At 42.3% G+C, this 23650-nt stretch overlaps 1 protein-coding gene across 4 annotated transcripts in view; it reads right to left on the bottom strand.

Moving 5' to 3' along the window:
* The window catches only part of LOC111147261 (dynein cytoplasmic 1 intermediate chain 1), a 268219-nt gene that overhangs the window by 55782 nt on the left and 188787 nt on the right, over positions 1-23650 (bottom strand). For all 4 annotated transcript variants that reach the window (XM_022503188.1, XM_022503190.1, XM_022503189.1 and 1 more), the window contains 4 exons: positions 13278-13424; positions 9210-9323; positions 6615-6748; positions 2713-2857 (listed from right to left, as the gene is read on the bottom strand). In XM_022503188.1, the coding sequence (XP_022358896.1) occupies positions 2713-2857; positions 6615-6748; positions 9210-9323; positions 13278-13424 (540 nt within the window). The remainder of the gene's footprint in view (positions 1-2712; positions 2858-6614; positions 6749-9209; positions 9324-13277; positions 13425-23650) is intronic.

Raw genomic sequence — 23650 nt, 5'->3', positions numbered from 1 at the left:
ACTTGATTTGTTTCATGTTACTTCATATTTTTAAAGATTTATTTATGTATTTATTTTAGAGGTGAAGGAGGGGCAGAGGTACAGACAGAGGGAGAAAGAGAGAATCTCAAGCAGACACCCAGCTGAGCAGAAAGCCCGATGCGGGGCTCCATCCCATGACCCTGAGGTCATGACCTGAGCAGGAATCAAGAGTTGGATGCTCAGCTGACTGGGCCACCTAGGTGTCCCACTTCACATTTTTTAGGTACCACTTTTAAAATTGTATTTTATTTTGTAACTATGGAAAATATTTACGTAGTTCCTGGTTCCCAAGGAACCTGGTTCCCAAACCAAAAGTACAAAGTATCTTTTTAAAAGTATGGCTATTCTTTTTGTTTCTTTCAGAAATTCTCTTTGTTTCCTCCCTGTAAGGAAGAATTTTGTGTATATATGTCTATCTTTCCAACTTTTAAAAATATATAAATAAATATTAAACAATGACAACATACTACTTATTTTTCTCCACCTCCACTGCTTTTCTCATTTAAAAATATATCCTAGGGGCGCTTGGGTGGCTCAGTGGGTTAAGCCGCTGCCTTCGGCTCAGGTCATGATCTCAGGGTCCTGGGATCGAGCCCCGCATCGGGCTTTCTGCTCAGTGGGGAGCCTGCTTCCTCCTCTCTCTCTGCCTGCCTCTCTGCCTGCTTGTGATCTCTCTCTGTCAAATAAATAAATAAAATCTTAAAAAAAAAAATATTAAAAAAAAATATATATATCCTAGACAGCACTCGAGGATAGTACGAAGAAATCTTCTGCATTTCTTCCTAAACTTGAATCATACTCTCTTATGTGAACGTAGGTTACTTTTGATTTGTCCACAGCCCCAGTGATAGACACTTGGGTCCTTTCCAGTCTTTTGCTATTCAAGGTAGCCTTTCAATGGATGCCCTTCTGCAAATGTCTTTTTTTCTTATTTTTGCTAGTATAGCAAAGATTCCTAGAAGTAGGAATTGCTCTGACAATGAGCAAATATGAATGATGAATTACTTTTATATACTGCCAAATTCCTCTCTCCAGTGTTATGCCATTTTGTACCAGCAACAGCAATGTAAGAGAATGGCTGGTTCTTTTGGTCTCATCACAGACCATGTTGTTCTTGGATTTTTGTCAGTAGGACAGTTGAAGTTTCTCACCATGGTTTTAATTTGGATTTCTTTTATAGGTGAGGTTGTTTTTCATGCAGTTGAGATCAATTCTGTCCTCTTCTCACAGTCTGTCCCTCAAAAATTATAATTCACCCCCCCCCATTTCTTGGGTTGGTACTCTTTTAATCTCCTTTTCTAGTTTCATTTCTCCTGTTTATTTCCTAAATATTCCTCTTTATCTGGATCTACACTTACTGTTTCTTTTAAAATCCACTGCTTGGATTGTAAGAATGATTGCTATTCCTTTTTTTAAAATTTTATTTTAGATTATTTATTTGAGACAGAGAGAAAGAGAGAGCATGAATGGGAGGAAGGGGCAGAGGGAAAGAGCACAGCAGGGTTCCCGCTGAGCAGGGAGCTAGATGTGGGGCTTGATCCCAGGACCCCGGGATCATGACCTGAAGTAAAGGCAGACATTTAACTGACTGAGCCACCCAGGCGCCCCAGTGATTGCTATCCTGACTGGTACTGGATATGTACCTGCAGTCCAGAGGTCTCCCTCCACTTCTGTCACACATTACAAACTGTCTAATGCAGATCATGAGTCAAATGACCCAGCACCTTAAATTTAACCTGCACAGTGCTTTTCACTGACTGGCCCTCCCTCTGGCGACCTCCAGGCAGTGAATGAAGTTACTGATTAGCTCAGTCTCCAGCTGTTCCAGCCATAACTACTCTTCCCCCCCCCCCACCAGTCTCACCAACCTTGTATCAAATATCAAAGCATGTCACCAATTTCTGTTTCTTTTGCCTCATAAGTGGTTCTCGAATCCATCTATTTCTCCGCATCCCAAACTACTGGTTAATACCATTGCCATTTACTCCCTAGACTACTGCACCTTTCTTCCAGTGGCCTTTCCTTTCTTTCTTTCTTTCTTTTTTTTTTTTTGCTCTCAAGCATGGTCAGAATTGCCTTTGAAAACACAACTAATGGAGTGCCATTTGCCAGCTTACAAACCACCCAAAGCTCCAAAAATGTCCCCAAAACCCAAGCCACTGAGTCCCAAGTCGTATTTCCATAAGTACATATGTGTGTAGGTCAGTGCTCTGGAGCTCTGCACAGTCAACGCAGAAGTGGGGAGGGGGCGGGGATGGCAGCCAGGAGGGATGTTAGCAAAGAAGGACTTTCATTTTATTTGTATTTGAACTGCTGGAATTTTTAAAATTTAGAATGTTTTCAAGTATCCCTTATCTATTTAAAAATAAATAAAATGGGGAGCGCCTGGGTGGCTCAGTGGGTTAAAGCCTCTGCCTTTGGCTCAGGTCATGATCCCAGGGTCCTGGGATCGAGCCCCACATCGGGCTCTCTGCTCAGCGGGGAGCCTGCTTCTTCCTCTCTCTCTGCCTGTCTCGCTGCCTACCTGTGATCTCTATCTGTCAAATAAATAAATAAAATCTTAAAAATAAATAAATAAATAAATAAATAAAATGGACTGAGAAAGAGGCAGACTGGGTTCATCAACAGGCTATGAACAGTCAAATTGCCCTCTTCACCTATGTATTACCAGAGAACTTAAGACATTCTTACCTTTGTGGTCCACAGTTTGACGGTCCAGTCAAATGACGACGTGACAAACAGGTGTGAAAAGTCGATGGGGCCCACAGCCATGTGGCAGTTAATTCCAGTCACTGGTCCCTGATGACCTTCGAAGACCTCCCCAATACCCGCTTTGCTGCAGGAAGACCACACAGGAGCAGAATTTCAGTGACCTTTGCAGAGCAGCAATTGCTTTAAAAAACAAAAAAACAACAAAAAAAAACCCCCAACACACTTGTCTCTGCATGACCACTTCTCCGTAATTTAGAAGAATAACCATAAACGACCAAAAATGAAACCACTTTCACAGTTATCTTGAGAGAAATACAATGCTAGCCACTTCTGATGATTAAAAAATAATATGGATCAATATAATTTTTTTAACCTTTGCAATTTAATACCAAATTGTGTCCTTTTTCGGGACAAATTTAATCCTTTTTCAGGAGTTCCTCAAATCCTATCATTGTTGATGGAGCATATCAATGGAAAACACACATACTTCAATCTCAGAAGCTTTCATGTTTTACCCAATAGGACTATACTCTCCTTATGATACATTTGGCACACATTCCATTTTAACTCCTTCTGGGAACCCCATTGGCTACAAAAATCCTCACATCCTTGAATACCTACATTTATCTTTTCAAGAAAATTTCTTAAATGAAGTTGATATAGCTCAAAAGATAATACTTCGTGGAAACTCTTGCCACCACAATATGCTATGCATAACTTAAATGTGATCTTTAGAAATTAAGATATTCACTGAAAGAAGAGACTTTTTCAAGTCTACTGAATGTAACTTCCATAAGGGCTGGTGCCTGGTTTTTCTTGTTGCCAAGTGTTTGGCCTATAGTAAGTGCTCAATAAATATTTGTTGAAAGAAACCACATGGGAAAAGAGACAAAACTTAGGCCTTTTCATCTCTCCCCAAAAGAAGAACATCTGAGAAATAGTGATACGCATTGTGAAAGTTATCCAAGGACATACGTTACGTTGCTTATGTAACTAAGCTGGGATTATTCCCAGACCCCTGTTATCACACGATAGTCTGCGGCCCAACCAAACCCAACTAAAAAATATGCCCCAAATGCTGCATTTAAAAAATCCATGTGTATGAGGCTATAAATGAGACAAATACTTAGGGATTTTGTGGAATCTAAATATTATGGCACTGATAGTAAAATGAATTACGTTATTAAAACATCTGGGCTTCTGGAGCACCAATAAATGTCAGTGTGCTGAGCAAAATTTGAAATCATGAGAAAACGCTGCAGCGTGTGCTCCATGTAACAGGCACTCAAAAATTATGCCCAGTGAAACTGCTAACAGCAGTTCCACACGTGACCATTTAAACTCTTCTAAAGAACATGAGGAACTGATCTTTGAAGTGGCCCCTGGTGAGACTCCACTTGCTCTTAACAGCATCCTGAAAGGGTTTATAGGGTGCAAAACGAGGACCTTATTTAATTTATGGAAGTGGATTTTCACCTTCTGTATGTTAGGTGAAAAATAAAAATCCCTTTCTCCCCGCCACCCCCGTATCCCTACATGACCCATTTAAAATTGCTATGAAGCCAAATTCCTGCTATTTTACAATTTTATCAAGATCTGTGTTTTCTATTTCAGAGGGATGGGCCAATGTTAGAAGCAAAATCAAGGGCGTTGTGAAAAGATTTGTGTTTTTCACCCTACGTACCCTTGTTTTGAACCACACTGCAAATTCTGATTGGGCTTGAAAAGGACAACAGCCATAGAACAGAAATGTTCACCATGTCAAACATTATTCACATTAGAGAAACGAAAAAAGAAAAAAAAATCTGAAAGTTATCAGTGAACACGTTCTGTAGCTTTCACAGATGATTAAGGTCCTGGATTAAGCCAATGGAACCAATGTGCCTTGTTGGTTCTAATAAATGTGTAGACAATGTTGTGGCCCTGTATTTGGTCCCCTGCGTTCTCTGCGCCTCTCTCGTGTCACTTATGACCTTCTACCCGTACCGCAGAAGCGTGTGCATTGGCCTTGCTCATCATCATCCCTGTCTTGAAGGCAGGAAGCAGGTTTATACAATGTCTGCATGCCTGGCAGGCTCTAGCGGTGCCCTGGGCTCCAAGTAGGTGTGCAGCAAATGTTTGCATGAATAGACAACTTTATCGGGTCTTCTTATGTTTTCATAAAACTTTAATGCATGATTTTAGCCAGTTTTATGGGCATAGAACTGTGAGGCATCTCTTTCTACTCATCTTTAAAAATTATGTAAGTGGGGGAAATACTGCTTGTTTTTATGTGTAGGACAGTAGGAACATCACAGTTCATGTTGTGTGAATGGAAGAATCACATCATTGGGCTGCAGTTGCTTATTACTTCTACAAATCACAAAAACACAGGGGTATAAAATAAACTTGGAGCAACTTCTGATTTCTCATTAAATCTAAACAGCCTGGGGTGAGTACAAGAGATGAAACATCTATTGAATTAGAACTCCTAAGCTGAAAGAAAATTAAGTACCAAAGTGAACACAGTGAACCTTTTAAAAGATGGTGAGGCCACTCTTTAAGTCTTGCATGCAATTTTACAATAATTCTAATTATTGGATTCTGTGTTATCCTGATGGGTTTCCAGGGGCATTCACCAATGTCTAAGTCAAGGCAGAATTCTTATGACTTGGAAACTTCATGGTGGCTTGTATCTTATACCATTCCAGCCTCTCTGATTAGGAGGAAGAGCCCCAAGGCATCTCTCTATTTTATCCGGGTCATCATTATTTGGGTTATTATTATTATTATTTCTGGATACCCCCTATAGATTTTTAGCTCCCTGCTTACAATGTGTCAGGCCCCGGGCAGGAAGATCTATGACAAAATGGAAAGAATTTAGTACGAGAAAAATGGCAGATGAGTGAATAGTTGAAATAAACTGTAATTAATACTATTGTAGGGGCACCTGGGTGGCTCAGTGGGTTAAAGCCTCTGCCTTTGGCTTAGGTCATGATCCCAGGGTCCTGGGATCGAGCCCCACATCGGGCTCTTTGCTCAGCAGGGAGCCTGCTTCCTCCTCTCTGCCTGCCTCTCTGCCTACTTGTGATCTCTGTCTGTCAAATAAATAAATAAAATCTTTAAAAAAATACTATTGTAGAAGCATATATACAAATATATAAAATGGCAAGCCTATCTTTCAGTCTGTAGTCCAATCCCATTTATGTGACTTAAATTTTCTCTGTAGTACGCATCATCTAAAGCCACATACTCCCGTGTTTATCAGCTTACTGTCTTTCACCCTCATCCAGGTTATGACCTCCATGTCTGTTTTGTTCCCTAGTTCATCCTCATGATGTCACGGTGTTGGGCACAGGTAGGGTCTCGGTAAGTATTCCTCCGAAACACAAATGAAAACAAGGAAGGCCAGATTTATGAAACCATAAAGGAGGGGAGGGCTTTCTCTGCTCAAGGGAATCAGGAGAGGCTTCCATGTGGAAGGACCTCTGGGCTGGCTCTTGAAGGCTGAGGAGGAACGAACGAGGTCAAGAAGAGAGGAGAAGAAACAGGGTGGGAACTCATGGAGGTGGGGGGCAGTAAGCCACGTTTGGGGATTGTTATCCCCCATGGGTGCATGGCTGGGCCTGAAGGCTGAGGCTTGGAAGGAGCAGGTAGTCAAGGGTCTTATATGCTATGCTAAGAAGCTTGGGCTTTTCTCCTCAAGGCAGTGTGAACCATCCCAGGCTTACAATGGCTAATGATCAGAGCAGATGGATGCTCTGAAGTAATGGGAGCTCGAGGTGTGACCTGTATGTCTTCAGTTAGGCTTTTCTCATAACGCAAGGTGGTTCTAATCCAGAATCCGCTAACAGACTCTCGGGAGTGAGAAACACATCATCGGTAAGAAAACACAAAATCACCTTCCATGACGACAGGCCGTGTAGACTGTGCCCTCCTCACTGCCAACCACGAAGTTATTGACGTCTCCCGTCGGGAAAGCCATTCCGGTAACAGCCACAGGCTTGGACTTATTGTACACCAGCTCCATGCTCTCCTACCAAAACACGGCGTGGTTACGTTCCCTCTGTCAACTCCTCGCCATGCCAAAGATAGCACGGAAAAATCATTTGGCTCAATCGTCTGTTTGCTTTTCACACAGCGTTACAAAAGACCCCGGCTGTGCCAGAAACCACGCTTTACTGCCCCTGACATTCTTGCTTCTGTGTATCTCTGGTTTCAGGCCGGCTGGATCTCATCAGTGTGGGCTGCTGCTTCTTAAGTCAGGCAGAGATGACAGGTGAGAATTTCACAACTAATGGTGCAGAAACTAAAGATAATACTGTAATGGTTACACTTGTCAGTCCCAGGCTTTAATAAAACACACAATAACCTTGTATTTACAAACATTTTTGAAATCAGCTGTTCGTGAGAATACACGTGTATTAATATTAGAGGTACTAAGCACATTTGTCAAAGCAGCACTCCATGTCCTCTGTGGACGCAAACCAGAAAGTTGTCACTCAAGTCAGAAAAACCAGATTTCAACGGGGACGTGATTTAGCGAAGAGCAGTGGTTGGGTGTATAGGCTGAGCTAAGTCTTTAAAATAGCAAATGGAAGTATTTTATCTCAGATTATTCTCAAAATTGGGAATCAAAGTGTATTTTAAGAGACCTTCTGCTGAATTAAGTTTAATGACAGGGAAGAGTAATTAAGTGTAACTAACATCCCTAAATATTTCTGACTATTTACATCAAACAGCCTACTTTGTGTACCTGAAGCAATTGAAAAAAAAAAAAAAAATCATGGTAGGGGATCATGTTGTTATAGTTGCTAGGGAGGTTAGTCTTTTCACGCAAACCAGTAAGCCAGGTCCTCTGGGCTGAGAAGTCCAGAAATCATCTGCGTGTGCTAAGGGTCTGGGTAGCTCAGCGCATACGGTCGTGTGACATGCTACCAGTACACGAGAGCGGCACACATGGTGCATGCATCTGTGAGGGGACCCTACGGTGGTACAGAAAACCGGACCGTCCCATGGGCTTCTCCGTCACTCAGATCAGCAGCAGGAAAGGTACAGTCTCTCGATCACCTTCTTAGAATAGAGAGGGACCAGGGTGACTGCTGAATGCTCCCGCGTCTGCCTGCCACCCTTCGACATCTCTGCACAAGGACCAGAGTGTGTGGGCACACTAAAACTAAAACTAATAGGGTCTTGTGGCCTCTGTACGATTGGTTTTAACTTAAACAAATACATGTTTAATCAGCCAAATGGGCAATTACAAATTCCTAATTAGAGGGTTCATGCTTATATCTGTTTGTAATCTCCATGCTTTTAAAAACAAACAACGTATTGCTGATAATTTTAAGACAAAGTTATAGAATAGCCACACACAACTCCCGACTTGTATGATGATAAAGACCAAAGAAACTGAACTTTGATAGTTAGGAGCTTATTGGCTCTTCCCCACCAACCCCCTCCCCAACCCAAAATTATAAAAAGAATTTACTTAGTCTAAATATTCTCTACATCTGTATTTTCTGAGACTTCTGGGAGTTTCTTTACGGTTTCACATTTCCTTACGTGTCTTGAAATTCTAGTGTCTTCTAACATCGTGAGCCAGACATTCTAGGGTCATTATTCCGGGAAATGGAACAGAATGTTAACACTGAGAATTATCGTCTACATATCTTTGTAATTTTCTTGACATTACCTCACATTTTTGTCACGGTCTCTAACACTAAACCCCTCCCTGCGTTTTTAGTTGGAGGGCAATAAAATGCTTTTCTCCCCACCAAGAAATACGGACAGAATGCATCTGCGCGTGTGCTGATGTGTGCTCATACGCAGCCTGTATGCACACATACTCTGTAAGTCGCATTAGATGCCTCCCCCCAGGGGTCTCTTCCCCTTTGCTTCTTTGTTTGGTTTCCATTAGTGTAATCAGTAGTGGTTTGGAAATTTTGGAACTTTTGCATTTTCAACTTCTCATTTCTTGAGCAAAGAATAGCAGGAGCCATCATAACCAACATTCTGGAGGAGAAAACAGATGGTTGGACAGATTCTTCATGCACGCAGGCGGTCGTCTAGGCTACAGACACAAGCGAGGGCTTGGATTTCTGTTTGGTGGGGACACCTTTCCTCCGGGGCAAGGGCCCACAGGGGATTGCTCTGTGGGGCTCCGACTTCTTTTGCATTTGTTTAACCATGCTGTAGGGTAAGTAGGATTCATACCACAGGCAACTTCTATAATTACTATGCTTTAAAATGGATTATTTCATTTTCACTTGAAACTGACCTAAGGATTAACGTATTACAATAATTACACGATTTGCGGTAAAGGAAATGGGTTTTGGCTTCAGGAGGAGGCTGCTGAAAGCCGGCCCCACTCTTTCAAGTGCATCCATTGGTTTTAGCTCCTATAGGATATGAGGGTTTGGCTTTTAGGAACTATGTTCCATTAGGCAAGTATCTCTTTTAACCAGGATGCTTCTCTGTGTAGGGGAAAACAAACCCACCTGCGGCGTCGAGAGCATGTCCAGGCTCCAGGAGCACATTTTGCCATCAGTAGAGACGGTGATGAGGTTATGAGCATTCTGGGTCCCCACAACATTTACACAGTACACGGGATGCTGCGAAAACGTAAACACGGGGGGAATCAGACGACGATCCAGGAGGAAATGCTTCCATTGGCGTGTCAAACGCATTACTCTAAAATGAGGATTAAAGACTGACATAATCCTACAGTAACACAAGCCTCAGGTCATTTGCCACTTTTGATTCGAACCTGATTGCTTTCTAAAAGCTCTGGCAGCAACGCCTAGTAGTGGAAACACTTACCCAGCTTCACCTTGCTCCGTCAGAGGCAGTCCGCCGGAGCTGAAGGAGGCTGCCACAAATGATGATTGATGGGGATGAAGCCGCACACAGCTCGGCTGCTAAGCTCACCGTGAGTGATGAAAAAAGGCAGCTTTCAAAAGAGTACAACTACTGACTTTTGGAACAAGTATGTGTCACTAAATTTGGAGGGTGCTGCATTACAGTCACAGGGCCAAACATTCGTTCACATTTCTCTCTAAAAAAAGTGGTTAAAATTCATCAGCCTCTTTAATTTGAGGGAGAGATATGGGTAGTGGGGCTTACTGGCATCATGCACCTCAAGAGAGAAAATTAGGCTCATTTCTGTTGCTGCAAAATCTAGGATAATGATAGATTTATTTTTCAAAACATCAGTTGGGCTACGACGGAGGCTTCGATTTGGCTGGGGCCTTGAGGAAGGTCATTGATACATCCCGGGAATCGTAAGCAAGATGCTCCAACCTCCCATCATAGCTCTAGGAGGTTACCCTACTCTGTAGAATCCTAAATGGTAAGCTAAAATCATTTGCAGCTGCACATTAAATGCTAAATGGAAGGTTAGCAGAAGCAGAACCTAGTAGTCCTGTGGGTCAGATTTCAGGCAGCTTAGCCATCCTGGGCCAAGCCACAGCTTAGCTGGGGCCTCTCTGTGCAAATAGCTGACAGTCGAAGTCTTATTCTTGATGAGTTACTGTCCGTAGTACCTAGCCACAATGACAATGAAACAATCTTTAATATTGGAAAGTTGATATTATATAAAGGATGGTTCCCAAACTATTATTATCGTATAAACTCCTGGTCAGAGGGAACCGTAATCATCATCTAGGGCAGCCACTCATCTGTCTCCACCAAGAGGTGGTCCAAACTCCGCAGAAACACCTTTCTTAAGGGTAGTCAGTTTTTGCGCCGATGCCTGGGGAGTTCTTCCTTCTACCACTGGGATAAAGAAAGCTCGAGGAGAGGCCTGTATTTAGTACAGTGCCCTCTGGGACCATATGCGTCAAGTCCAAACAATATTTATAGGTTGCTGTTATATACCCCTCTCCCCTAGTCTTGTCTTCCTCAGACTAATCCTCGCCAATTTCTTCAATGGGTCTCGAGTACTCGGCTTTTGGGCTTTCAATACCCTCCTGATACTGCTCATTCCCTTTTGAGTATGTCACGTTTTGTCTGAGCTCCTCTTACAGCCAAGTTCTGAGAATGAAACACCACTGTTGACCTATATTCTGATCAACAGAATATAGAAATCTAGGAAATGTTGAATTTTCACTTCTTGCGTGATCAAAAGTCTGCCTGTACTGATGTATGCTAAGATGCCATTGGATTTATTGGCAATCGCGTCACCTCTTTTACCTGTGCTGATGGACGGCCAACTGAATCCCTAAGTCTCGTTCATGGCACGTTCCTACAGAAATTTTCAATCGCCCTTGGTGGCTGTGGCCAGTGGTGAGTACAACAAGGATCTGAAACTCACTGCTTTCCTGATCAGGTCTCTAAATTTCAAGAGGACTGACCAGTTGTGGGACTGTGCACAGTGGTTTTTCCCAAGCCTCTGGCATGTGTGGAACGTGTAGCAGTGAGCAATGAAACTCAAAGCCCCAGCCACATGCATTCAAAGCTCTGTGTGGAAATCAAGTGGGAGAATGGATGAAACAAATCCTCACCTAAAAGCAGCGGACAGTCTCACCGAAGCATGGGAAGGCACGGCCCAAATGCTGTTGTGAACCTACAATCCACCTAGTGAATTTTAGCAAGAGTCCAGTGGGGTTTCTTTGTTAACCACCAGGCATCAACACAGAGCACCAAAATTCTAGTGGATTGGGACTCCTAAGGGTGGTTACAGGAGGGGAAGGAAAGTGTCTAGAAGAATGTGTAGAGCCAACTGCCTAGAGAAAGAATGTGCCTGGTAGCCCCTCCCTGCCTTTAATCAGTACTACTGGCCTGTGCTTTCATGAGTAATAAAACTCGGCTTAAAAGAAAAGAGAGAGATGTAAAGAAACCAGAACAGAAGCAGACACGTGGGAAAGCCTACACACACACACACACACACACACACACACGGGCATCCACAACTCTACTTAATGGAAAAAAAAAAGCAAAGCTACAGCTCATTTTTCCAGTATACATGCCAGATTGTTTTTATTTATTTAAGGAATAAACTTACTGTGTGGCAGAAGGGTTTTTGCTTTAATTAGGATTTCCTGTTGTCCCAAATGCATATGTGTGGTGGGTGTGAAAGGAAATTAGTAATCTGTGGCAGGCCTCTTTTTCCTTAACCACTTTTGATCCTGGTACCAATCAGCAAGGCATTAGTGGAAGTTGAAAGGGAGTCACAAAATTAACTGTGCCCTTTTAGCTATGGACTCAACAAAACGCAGCAAAAGAGGGGGGAAAAGTATTTTATTTTCGAACAGAAACAGGTTACTGTTTGATAATAATGGTATTTTAGTTGTGATGCTCGTATCCTAGTTACTTGACAAAGGAAGCTTGACTCTTTGGAAGAGCTCTTGGATATGGATTTCTTCCTGAAACTTATTGCTCTAACGTTTGGATTTATAATTTTTGAAATTTCGCAAGATATGCTCAGAAACCCACCAGACATCCACATCCAGCCAAGAAGTGCTTTCACAGGACTTGAGCAAACACCTGCATCAAGCCATCTTCTCCTGGGTCACAATTTTCTGTTATTAGTTTGCAGAAATGGGGTAGGCAAGAGCAATTTTCCAAGATTCTCAAGAACTAGTTTCACCTACATGTGTCTTAGGCCCAAGTCAATCAGAATTAAGGCTGACTTGGTATTTGTCATTTCCCATTGTCAATCTTACAAGGGTGGAAGAATTTTCCTCTTCATGGTCTTAGCTGAAGCAGCTAGCAGTCCTTTTTTAAAGCTAGAATGGTTTTGAGGCCAGCAGATGGAACAAATGAGGCAACCACATTAAGGAAATTGAAACAATAGTAGAGCTGTATCCTTGGGCATAATTTGGGCACTTCAGAGAAAGAACATCAGTTACTCTGAATGTCAAGGTAGCAAGGATTGATGGAGACATGCCTGTCTTCTCATTCCTCCTAACAACTGCTAAACACACCTGTCATTCTCTTAAAGGAAATGACAGAGTAGTTGTCTTATGAACACTATACTGAACCTCTTCTGCTAAATTGTGGGTAATGGTTTTGAGATGTTGACTTTTAACCCGTGGGATTATATTGTCACTGTAGACTTTACTGTTGAGACTTACAACCATGCATTCCAGAATTTAAAGTCATAGCACTCCCTCAAATCACAAATGGAAAAGGACTGTTGGCAAAAGTCCCATATACCATCCCTAGACATGAAATGCTTACTCTTCGTGGCCCATTTGAAAATACGAGTTTCCACATTACAATGTCAATGCAAAGAGTTTCTTCATAACAATTTCACAGATGCCTCTTCCAAAGTTTCTCCCTGTGTCCTTTTGTAGTTTTAATCGATCCCCACCACACCAATGGTCTTTGGTGAATCCAGAGAGATCCCTTCTCTGTGCTAAAACTTGTAGATAATTAAGAGATTTCTCTACACCCAGTGCTTCCTTCGCCTCCTTTTCACTTGGCTTTATTTCGGTCAGTCAGGATACACTCATTACAAATTACATGCTTCTAACTTGGAGTTATTGACCATGGGAGTACTTCTGTCAGTTATCCCCTTTCAGGGCTTGGGGTGGCTGACAGGGAAATGACAAAATCTGACTTACTGTGTGTGCAGCAGCTGACAAAGGTGTCCTCTGCACTGGTGTCCTTCGATGACTGCGATTATCCCACAGGACAATCTGGCCCGAGTAAGTCCCACCAACCACCAAGTTGGGATGGAAACGAGCGAAGCACACGGACATCACAGAGGACTGGGAGGAGAAAGGGGAGAAACATGTACTGTGAAATGGGTGGAGAAGGCTTGTTTCTTCCTGAAGAGAAAACAGCTCATCACATCAACTCAACACATCCTGGAAAACATAAAGCAATTGTTAAATGCATAGTTAGTAGAATATTTTGTGCCTGGACACAGACTCTTCCCTTGAGGTGTTGGTCAATGGTTACCAAACTTGAAAATTGACATCCTGGCTGTGTCTTCAAATAGGCATAAAACCTATCTTGTGTGCATCATTGTCTTGTGGTATCTAAAGTTTGGTTTGTGGACATTTCCCATTTTATCAACACAACTGCATCAGAAGTAATATTAATTCTCCACAAAAAGTTTTTACAAAGCAATTCTTTACTTTGAGGGCATGGCCACATCGAGCTGTACTATATACAGTGTTGGCAAAGTTTCAAGGACCTTAAGACGTGGTGCTTTTTTAGGTTTTGTGTTTTCATCTTAATGTAGACTTCTAGGAAGTATACTGACCTCAGACTGCTCCAACTGGTTCCTCCCCAAATTCCCTCACCTCCCATGGGCATTCTCCTGACCTTGATCCTACCCACTTCAGACAATTCTTAATGTTATTCTTTGCCTATTTTAACAAACAGTCAGAAGTGGATTTCAGTCCAACTCTACCAGGGTCTGTCATAGCGTCATGAATGTGGTTTCTGAAATTCCGCAAAAGACTACTAGGCACTATGTTTTAGAGGAAATTACTTAGAAGATGATACACTTAAAATCCGATAAGTTGGCCATTCCACAGTCGCAAAAAAGTCCATTTTGATTCTCATAGTGCTTCCATGTTTGTGTTTGTATGTGGAAGCAATTTTTTAAAAAAAATAAATACATTTCATCCTTTCAATAACCTTACATATGAGAAAAGCATTGTGCCAGGCGTGATGGGAATATAAAGGGAGTCACTGTGCTCAACAAACTTGTGCCGTGATAAAGGAAACTAAAATGCTCCCATGCCAGTGACCAGAGCTGCATATGCTGCTAGTCTAGGCCTTCCTAAGAAATAGAGAAAGACGCCTCTCTGCATAGACATAGTCACGTGGGGGTCACATGCCTGGGTGAGTGGAGAGTAAGGTGGGTCGCTGTCTTCACTTGTCCCTTGTTTGACATCCTTGTGCATTTGAACACACAAAGAGCAGTCTTGAAGGTGATGCCCTCCATGACTAAATCATCACAGTAGCATGTGCACGTGTACGTGTGTGTGACGGGGGTGGTGGGAAAGATTAGGTTTAGCTAGGGAAGGGGAGCAAAGGGGAGAGTGGAAAGGGTGGATGGTTAGCAAGACCTTGTGAATGGAATGTTTCACGCCTTGAAGTAGCTACGGAACACTCAGCAAGTGGAGAGGAGAAGAATATAGGCGTTCCTGAGAGATGGGGTAATAGGTTGAACAGCCCAAACCAGCGGTCTGGTTTTGATGGGAAGGAGTTTACAAGGAAGAGGCGGGTCGTAGGGAATGTGGCTAGAGGGGAAAGTCATGTGGGCCAGACAAAAGAGAGCCTTGAATGGCAGGCGCTATCTGGATTTTTTCCCGTGGGCGATAGTGATTAATCACAGCTTTCTGAGGAAAAACGTGAGAGGATCAAAGGTTGCAAGTGATAGGCCAGCAAAGTAAAAACGTGACTGAAAAAAAAATTATGATCTCTTCCTGACTAGGAAGCTAAACGTCCACTTCTAAAAACATGAGATCTACTCAGAGCCCAAGTCTTCCTTGTCAGAAAGAGCCTCAGACACGCTGAGGTAGAAGAAAGAATGCAGGCTCTTTTTACAATGTCCTGTTTTCCTAGTTTGAATGATTTTCAGTTCCAATTCCTTGAACACGATTAGATGGAGAACATGCTTGGGCCCCAATCTGGTTTTCATAAAGTTCAAGAATAACTCTCAATAATGATACTGAATTAAAGAAAAAGAAAATAATGCTGGTCAGCTTCTTGTTTTACACATCCCACAGAAGCGATTCTTAGTTTTCAACTGATGAAATTCTTATGTTGCTTGAGCTATGTGGGAAACATTTTCTTTAAAGCTTCGGAGAGACTTAAAATTACCCAGGTGGTACCAACAATTGAATTTACCAAAGCTCCAATCAATATGGATAAAGGAATGTCATTAAATTTGAAAAATCCAGAATTCAACCACTTGATTGCTTCTGTGTTTTAGTTAAATCTCAGCAAATGCCACTCCAAACCTTGCACAGTTTGTTAAGAGACTAAACTAGAGAAAAATAAACAGTGGAGTTACTTCTACGAAACTGAAACACATAGTTGTCAATCACCTAGAATCCAATTCCACAAAGGGAGAACGCTGTCTGATTCCTACTTTTTCATTATTTGTTCATTATTCACTTATTCATCAAACACATAGTGCCCACCAAGTACTAATGAAACCATTTCAAAGAGCTTTAAGTGTGACAAATATGTGCAATAGAGAATTCAGAGTTCTATTTGCATTTGATAAAAAGTCAAGTTCATGCTAAAAAAGAGTCACGGTATCTTAGAGCCCCAGAGTTTTACCACCAAAGTCTACTTGTTCTGCTGCAAACCAAAACATGAGGACAAAGAGCAGACACACTTATTTTTCTTTTCTTTCTTTTTTTTTTTTTTGTTTTTAAAGATTTTATTTATTTATTTGACAGAGAGAGATCACAAGTAGGCAGAGAGGCAGGCAGAGAGAGAGAGGAGGAAGCAGGCAGCCGGCTGAGCAGAGAGCCCAATGCGGGGCTTGATCCCAGGATCCTGAGATCATGACCTGAGCTAAAGGCAGAGGCTTAACCCACTGAGCCACCCAGGTGCCCCTTATTTTTATTTTCTATTTGGAAGATTAGCAATGGAGGAGTAGTTACGTGATTATCAATTTCACTTGTATTTTAAGCTTCGTACATTGTCATATGTATTCTATGTATTCTAGAATAGAAAGGCTCAAGACATCTCCGGGGTGGGCCTCATTTGACATGCTGTCATTCATATGGACACACGAAGGCAGGAGGATCTCAATTACCTAGATGTAAAGTTTAAAACGTAGTTATTTCTTGAGATGTTTTTAAGTACCCTGAGGTTTGATGTAATGGTGGCAAACATCTGGTTGATTGACTGAAGTTTTTACTTTTCATCCAAATGTTTAGGTTCCCTTGGTCACATGGGAACAGTCCCCCAATTAACGGAGAAAGTTCTTCTAATTTGGAAAGTTGGCATCAGCCCCTAGGAGGAAAGTCTTAGAGGAACCCCTCTTACGGCTCATACAGCTACTGACCTAGTTGTTGCCAATTGTCTTGGAATTTATTGACTGTTAGCATAAGGAGCAAAGGAGGATATCACCCTGTCAGTTATAACGATTTGGTAAAGTGTAAAAAGAACATTCCAGAAAAACTGATTGACGCTACTAAAATATGCAGTGTTTCTTGTTCTCATTTGCACAGTACGTTTTCTGAAGACATAGTCTATGAAAAAACATTATTAATAATGTTAATGTTATTTTGAAAACTTCATCATTTTCCTAGGCATTTAAAATTTTGTAGCCAATTCAGTTATTCAGAGTCATAATAAAGCATTATTAAATTATATGATTAATACAATTTAGACAAGCAAAGTTAACTGGAAACAAGAAGCTTCCCTATCTTGTCATTCTTAGTTCCTTAACAATATAGACCTCTAGAGATATTTCTGGAGTTTAAAATTTTTCCTTATTTCATTTTCTTCTTTAAAATGTCAGAACCTTAGATTGAGTTTGAGAAATAAGGTATGGCCTCAAAACCTTCCAATCGAGTCATTTACACGAGTGGAAGAATAATGAGATAGCTGATGAGAATTTCTGGACAGTGTTAATGTCTAATCAGTGTAAATTTTTCTGGCACTACAGGTAGATGTTTTCCCGAGGCTAGTGAGTTCACAGAGCTGGCCCAGAAATATGATGAACTCGTACAGTAAAAGCCTGATGTAAAACCGGTGAGTCTGAGCGGCTCTACTCCAACACCAGTCACACAGGGACAACACCACACGAGGAGCCAGCATTCCCAAAAGGACTAGCACCGTACTTCGCACTTCGATTATCTGCATATTCTAAGTTCTAGCCTATCAGGACAAGCAAGGTCTGGGGACTCTGTTCAGAGCATAGGGGCATCTCTGTTGACAGTTTCCCGTCCACACGTCCACTTGCACACGAGCTGACCCACTAGACGGGTTCCACATGCTCCTCTTCTATTTCAAGAAAAGGCAGTTTTCACCCCATTCACAGGGTGAATTCGGAGACGAGATGGGTGGAGACTCCGCTTTCAAGGGCTCCCTCTACTCGAGGCAGCCCCACCGCATTCAACTCCAGCCGGCCCCCACCCCTCTTCCTGAGGCTGTGGGGGCTGTTTTCTATTTTAGAGAGCTAATCCTCGCCAGTTTCAGGACGGTACTTTCCCTTAACCACAGCCCCAGATGCCCACGGCAAACAGCCTTTGGTCACTGCTGGCTGGGCAGCTTGCCCCTTCTGTTCACATTTGATATGGTTGCCCGAGTCCTTATGTGTGTGGCGCTCTGCCCACTCCCCAGCCACCATGCCCGGGTGGGAGGGAGAAGGGTCCTGCATTCAAAAGCATCTACTATTTCAAGTACCATCTCTTCTGGGGAGAGGCTGGTCCCCAGAGAGAATGGCCATATTGTTGCCATATGCTGTTTAATGGTGGCTGACATTTTATTTGCCTAAAAGCAAATGCTTAACAGTTGGAGGGCTGTGAGGCAGACAGATCAGATGCTTCTGGCTACTAGGGAGCTAGAATAGACTCCTGCAAGTACCTACAAAACCCACAGAGATATTTCTTTTGTTAATGGAAACACTTGTAATTGGAGAACACTGCTGCTGGAAACCCCTCTTCCAGGCAATCCCGCAGTGCCAGGCGGCTGACAGTGTGGAAGGTGTGATGGTGGCGAAGGCAAGGCGTGAGTCGTGAGTCGGGCACTTCACTTTAATTGAGGGGGAGGAAAGGGTCTTTTTTTCTTTCAGAGCTCCCTTTTCTTCTGCCTAAGTCTCTATCCCAGGGCGTACATGTCATTCTTCTAAACTCTGAGAGTGACCGTCTACTGAAAGTTATCTCCCCATTAGTCATGGAGTGCCCAGGACCCAAGATGCAGGGAGCTTGCTTGCAATCTCTGGACTCAGTTTGTGTTCAAAAAATGAAAAGTGGCTCATTCTAAAATCTGATTTCCTGGGGCGCCTGGATGGCTCAGTTGTTTAGGAGCCTGCCTTTGGTTGAGGTCATTGAGCCCTGCAACGGGCTCCCTGCTCAGCAGGGAGTCTGCTTCTCCCTCTCCTTCTGCCTGCCTTTCCCCCTGCTTGTGCTCACTCTCTCTCTGTCAAATAAATAGACACAATCTTTAAAAAAAAAATAAAATGTGATTTCTTAAAGATTAGAAACCACTCACGATGATCCTCTTTCCTATAGTCATTCAGAATTTTCATATCTTTCTGTAGTGAGCTGCTCCTGTGTAGCGAGAGACAGACCTGGTCTGGGTGCTGAGAAGACAAAAGATCATGCACGAACCACAAGGAGACGCCACTTCTTACCCAGGAGGATGGCAAGGATTTAAAAATATTTGCATGTCAATTATACCTCAATAAAGCTGAAGGGGGGGGCAAAAAAGGGGCAAATGCCAAGTGTTGGTGAGGATATGGAGAAATGGCAACACTCCTGTGATGCCAGTAGAAACGTGACAGAAGGCAGCCACTCGAGACAACAGTCTAGCAGTTCGTGAACAAGTTAAACATGCAGCTAACATATGAGCCAGCAATGCCACTCCTAGGTATAAACCCAAGATAATGGAAAATGCATGACAACACAGAAACTTGTACACGAACCTTCACAGCAGCATTATTCATTAAAACAAAACAGTGGGAAAAAACCCAAACATCCACCAACTGGGGAATAAAGTCAAAATGTGGTAAAGACATACCATGGAATAGTAATTCATAAAGAAAAAAAAACACCGTACTGACACATGCAATGACAGAGATGAACCTTGAAAACATTATGCTAAGTCACAAAAGGAGTCATATTGTATGACTCCATTTATATGAAGTGTCCAGAAGAGGCACATCCATAGGGGCAGAAAGCAGATTGGTGGTTGCTTAAGGTGGAGGTCAGGGGGGTAATGGAGAATGACTAGTGATGGGCATGAGGTTTATTTTGGGGGTGATAAAAACTTCCTGGAATTATGGAGTGGCAATGGTTGCCCAACTTTGTGAATATACTAAAGAACACTGAATTCTATACCTTAAAAGGGTCAATTTTATCTCAATTTTTAAAAGTATTAGCATGCACATAACCTTCTGATTTGTGGAGCTCGCCAACCTTCCTTCTTATCTTCAGGACAACTGCCTAAACTATAATGATCACTCTTTCCTCCACCTAAATTGTTCAATTCTCCTTACTTCTCCCAGAACATCTTCAATTTCCACTCCCTGAGAACCACAGAGGTGGAAAGGAAGGCTGACATCCTCGAAGGTCCTAAAGTTGACTTCCTGCTCTGACGCCGTCTGGCTGTAGGAATCCTCTCAGCCTTACACTGGTGTTTTGTTTTGTGCATTTTCAAATTATTTATTTTAAAAGACTGCGGTGAAAAATGCAACATAAAATGTATCAATCTAACAATTTTTAAGGGTCCAGTTCAGTGGTACTAAGCACATTCACACCGTTGTGCAACCATCGCCACCATCCACCTGAGAACATTTCCACCTCCCCCAACTGGAACTCCATACCCATGAAACACTCATTCTCCTGACCATTCTCCCCCTGGCCGTGCGCCCAGCAACCACCATGCTACTTTGTCTCTAGGACTCTGGCAACTCTTGGAACCTCACGTAAGAGGAATCATATAGTATTTGTCCTTGCGTGACTGGTTTATCTCACTCAGCACAATATCCTAATGGGGCTAGGGCACCCATGTAATACTCCAAGGGGTACTACATCTGTGTCCCAGCAGGTAGCAGAATTCCCTTCCTTTTTAAGGCTGAATGATATTCCCTGGTATGCTTATGCCCTATTTTGTTTAGTTTATGTCCTATTTATCTGTCAGTGGTCATTTGGCCTGTTTCCACCATTTGGCTCTTGTGACTCACGATACTATGAATATGGTGCATACAAATATTTCTTTAGGATCCTGCTTTCAATTATCTTGGGCAGATACCTGTAAGTGGAATTGCTGGTTCATATTCTGTTTTTAATTTTTTAAAACTGTCCTGTTTCCTGACACCGGGGAGGGTATGTGCCGTGGTGAGCGCTGTGAAGTGTGTAAACCTGGCGATTCACAGACCTGTACCCCTGGGGCTAATAACATATTATATGTTAATAAAAAATTAAAAATTTTTAAAAAACCCGTCCTGTTTCCTTTAGTGACTACATCATTTTACGTTCCTACCAGCAATGCACAAAGGTTCTGGTTTCTCCACGTTCTTGACGACCCTTGTCATTTTTTGCTTTTGTTCTGTTTTGTTTTTTCTAGCAGCCATCCCAACCAGAATGAGGTGTCTCAGCCTCAATTCTCAATTCATAAGAGGAGCATGATAGTTCTTGCCCTGCCTACAAACAGGTTATTTTCTTCGCCTCTCTTATTAGGTTGATACATTTTATGTTGTGTATTTCACCACAGGCTTTTAAAATAAATAATTTGAATTTCCTCAAAAGGAAGACTGGTAGTAATGCAGTTTAAAGACTGATCAACAGCATGCCCCCACCTAGAATTAGAAGTGATTCCTTTGTGACTTGAAGAAATATTTCCAGACAAAGAGAAGGTTGAGATGACCCCCTCATTTTGCTCAGCAAATCCTTCCTAAACAACTCTCATAGTAACACTTGGTCCCGCCTTGACGAGCTGGGTTGACAACTGTCTCCTGGAAGCGTGACTACACCTTTTGCTACATGGCTTAACTCTTTGGAGTCCCTATTTTTGCAACCCTTGCTTCCTGTCTGGGACGTTCACTCTCTCTTCCGTTGCACAGATCCTCATGGCTGGTTATCGTTCCTGTTGTGGGTAGTTAATTCCAAATCTGGACATTTAATGAGTTTGGATAATGAGGAAGAGAAGGAAGAGGAAAAACAGTGCAATTTAGCCCCAGAGATGATTGTACTGAAAGTCAAGATTGGATTCACGTCACATTGTCATTCATATGCAGACTCGTACAGCAAGCACTGGAAATATGGGGACTTGAGGTTCTAAATCATAGTTGGTACTGCCTTTAGCGCAAGTACTTCGGAATCCAACAAAATTCCAGGGCAATGAAATAATTTGCAGACCATTCCCCAAAGGTTTTCTGAAATAAGATTTTTTAAGCCATATTTTACAACTTGAATCAGTGCTGGGAACCTACTTAAATGTGATGTGACTTTATACCTAATTATTACTTATTTATCATTCACCTGTATCACCCGAATAGGTGTGTGGACCCCTTTGGCTATTTTCAAAACCAGTTGCTCCAGATTTGCCTGTACCTTAGCATTATCTAAGGAGCTTTAAAAAATTCCCCATGCTCGAGGCACATCATATACCAATTAAATCAGAATTTCGGTGGGGGGGGGGGTAAGACCCAGGCATCGATATTTCTAAAAATTACACAGGAAATTCCCATTTGCTGTCAAGTAAAAGTACAGTTTTAAATAAGTGGTTCTCAAACTTATCTGAATATAAGAAGCACATGGAGAGTTGATTAAAAACTCTATTCTCTACGTTATTCCTGGGTCCCAGCCTGGAACTTCTGAATCAGGATTTCAAAGAGGCCCAGCGGTCTGTGAATTTAACCAGCACCCAGGGTCTTGTTGAATCATCATCGAGAAATTTGGAGAACCCAATTCTAAAACAACGAAGTAGTAGAATATGACCCAAAGTCACAGTGAGATGTATTTCTTTTTGCATTAATGTAGATCATCCCTGGGATGTTTCCTTCACGCATCATGTGCTCTGGTCACAACCTGCCCAATAGGGACACACGTGATCCAATAAACGTTCCTCTGCTACAAGCCATTGCTTAATTCCCTGTAATTTTATTGGCTAGTTGTTACATTTCCCCTTGCTTCCTCTCCCTTCCTGAGTGACTAAGCTCTTAAAAAAGGATCAGTAAAAAGGGCAGTAAAGGTTTGGTCCCCAAATTCCCTTCAGCATCATTCTTCATGCTGACCCTGAACATCTGAATGTTTTCCTATTTATTGTTAAAAGGGATAATGAACATTAGCATTGTGACACCACATTACACGGTTATTTGCTTAGTGGGGGGAATTCCACAATTTTTGAGCACCCACTGAGTGCCAGACCTGTGGTGAATAGCAGTATTTACATCTCTCTAGATTAGAAAGACAGAGACATAGATAGAGACATAGATATTGCTATTTCAGTCCTACTGGGTGAATAATTTTGCCTTCATTGTTTCCAGATTAGGAAACCCAGGTGTGGGCAAATAAAGCCACTGACTTGGATCAAAGGAATACTAGGTGGCAAAGCCCAGATTTGAACGAGAGCCTGGCTGATTTAGAAGATAAAATGCTGTGAAAACCTGCATCCGTTGAATGACGGGTGCATTTTCTCTTTGGTACGCCCAAGCGCCCCCTGGAGTGCCACACCTAGGACTCCACACTGTGGAACTTGTAATCACTGGCTGAACTTCATTCATGTCCACACAGCAGAGAGGGACTTTGGTCTCCCTGCCCACTATGATGGCCTTGGCATTGACTCTCCAACCCCTCTCCAGCTGGACTTGTGTTGCCGTGTATAGATTGATCACCCGTCTCAGCTCTTAGCCTACCATTGTGACAGGTGACAACAGAGCTAATTAGTACCGATTGTGGTGATATTTACCATGAGGTGGGGATTTCCTGCTGAGAACTGATTGAGACCAATTACGCATTCCATAGGAGTCTACTGAAGAGCGAGCAGCTGGGGATGGATCGTGTCACTACTGACAAGCTCTGCATTTCTTGTCACTGCTTTGGGAGAAAATGCTTTGTTTTCATCTTGTCACTATACAACCAAATGAAAAATGCCATTCCAAAACAAGTTCTTAAATGAGTGTTTATCCCCCCAAATAATGATGTGAATTATTAATTATTATAGAAGGAACAAGCATCCCTGCATGCTTTAGCAAACAAGACCGACCCAACGGCAAGGTGAGGAATCTTGGCAAAAGTTCTTTAAAATGCAAAGCTGTTCTTGGAAAGTAACTGCTCCAACCTGTCAAACC

This window comes from Enhydra lutris, unplaced genomic scaffold (genome assembly GCF_002288905.1).
Source record: "Enhydra lutris kenyoni isolate GAN:26980312 unplaced genomic scaffold, ASM228890v2 scaffoldscaffold16, whole genome shotgun sequence".
Classification (NCBI taxonomy): Eukaryota; Metazoa; Chordata; class Mammalia; order Carnivora; family Mustelidae; genus Enhydra; species Enhydra lutris.
The sequence above is the reverse complement of the archived record's forward strand: the minus strand, read 5'-3'. Positions and strand labels throughout refer to the sequence as shown.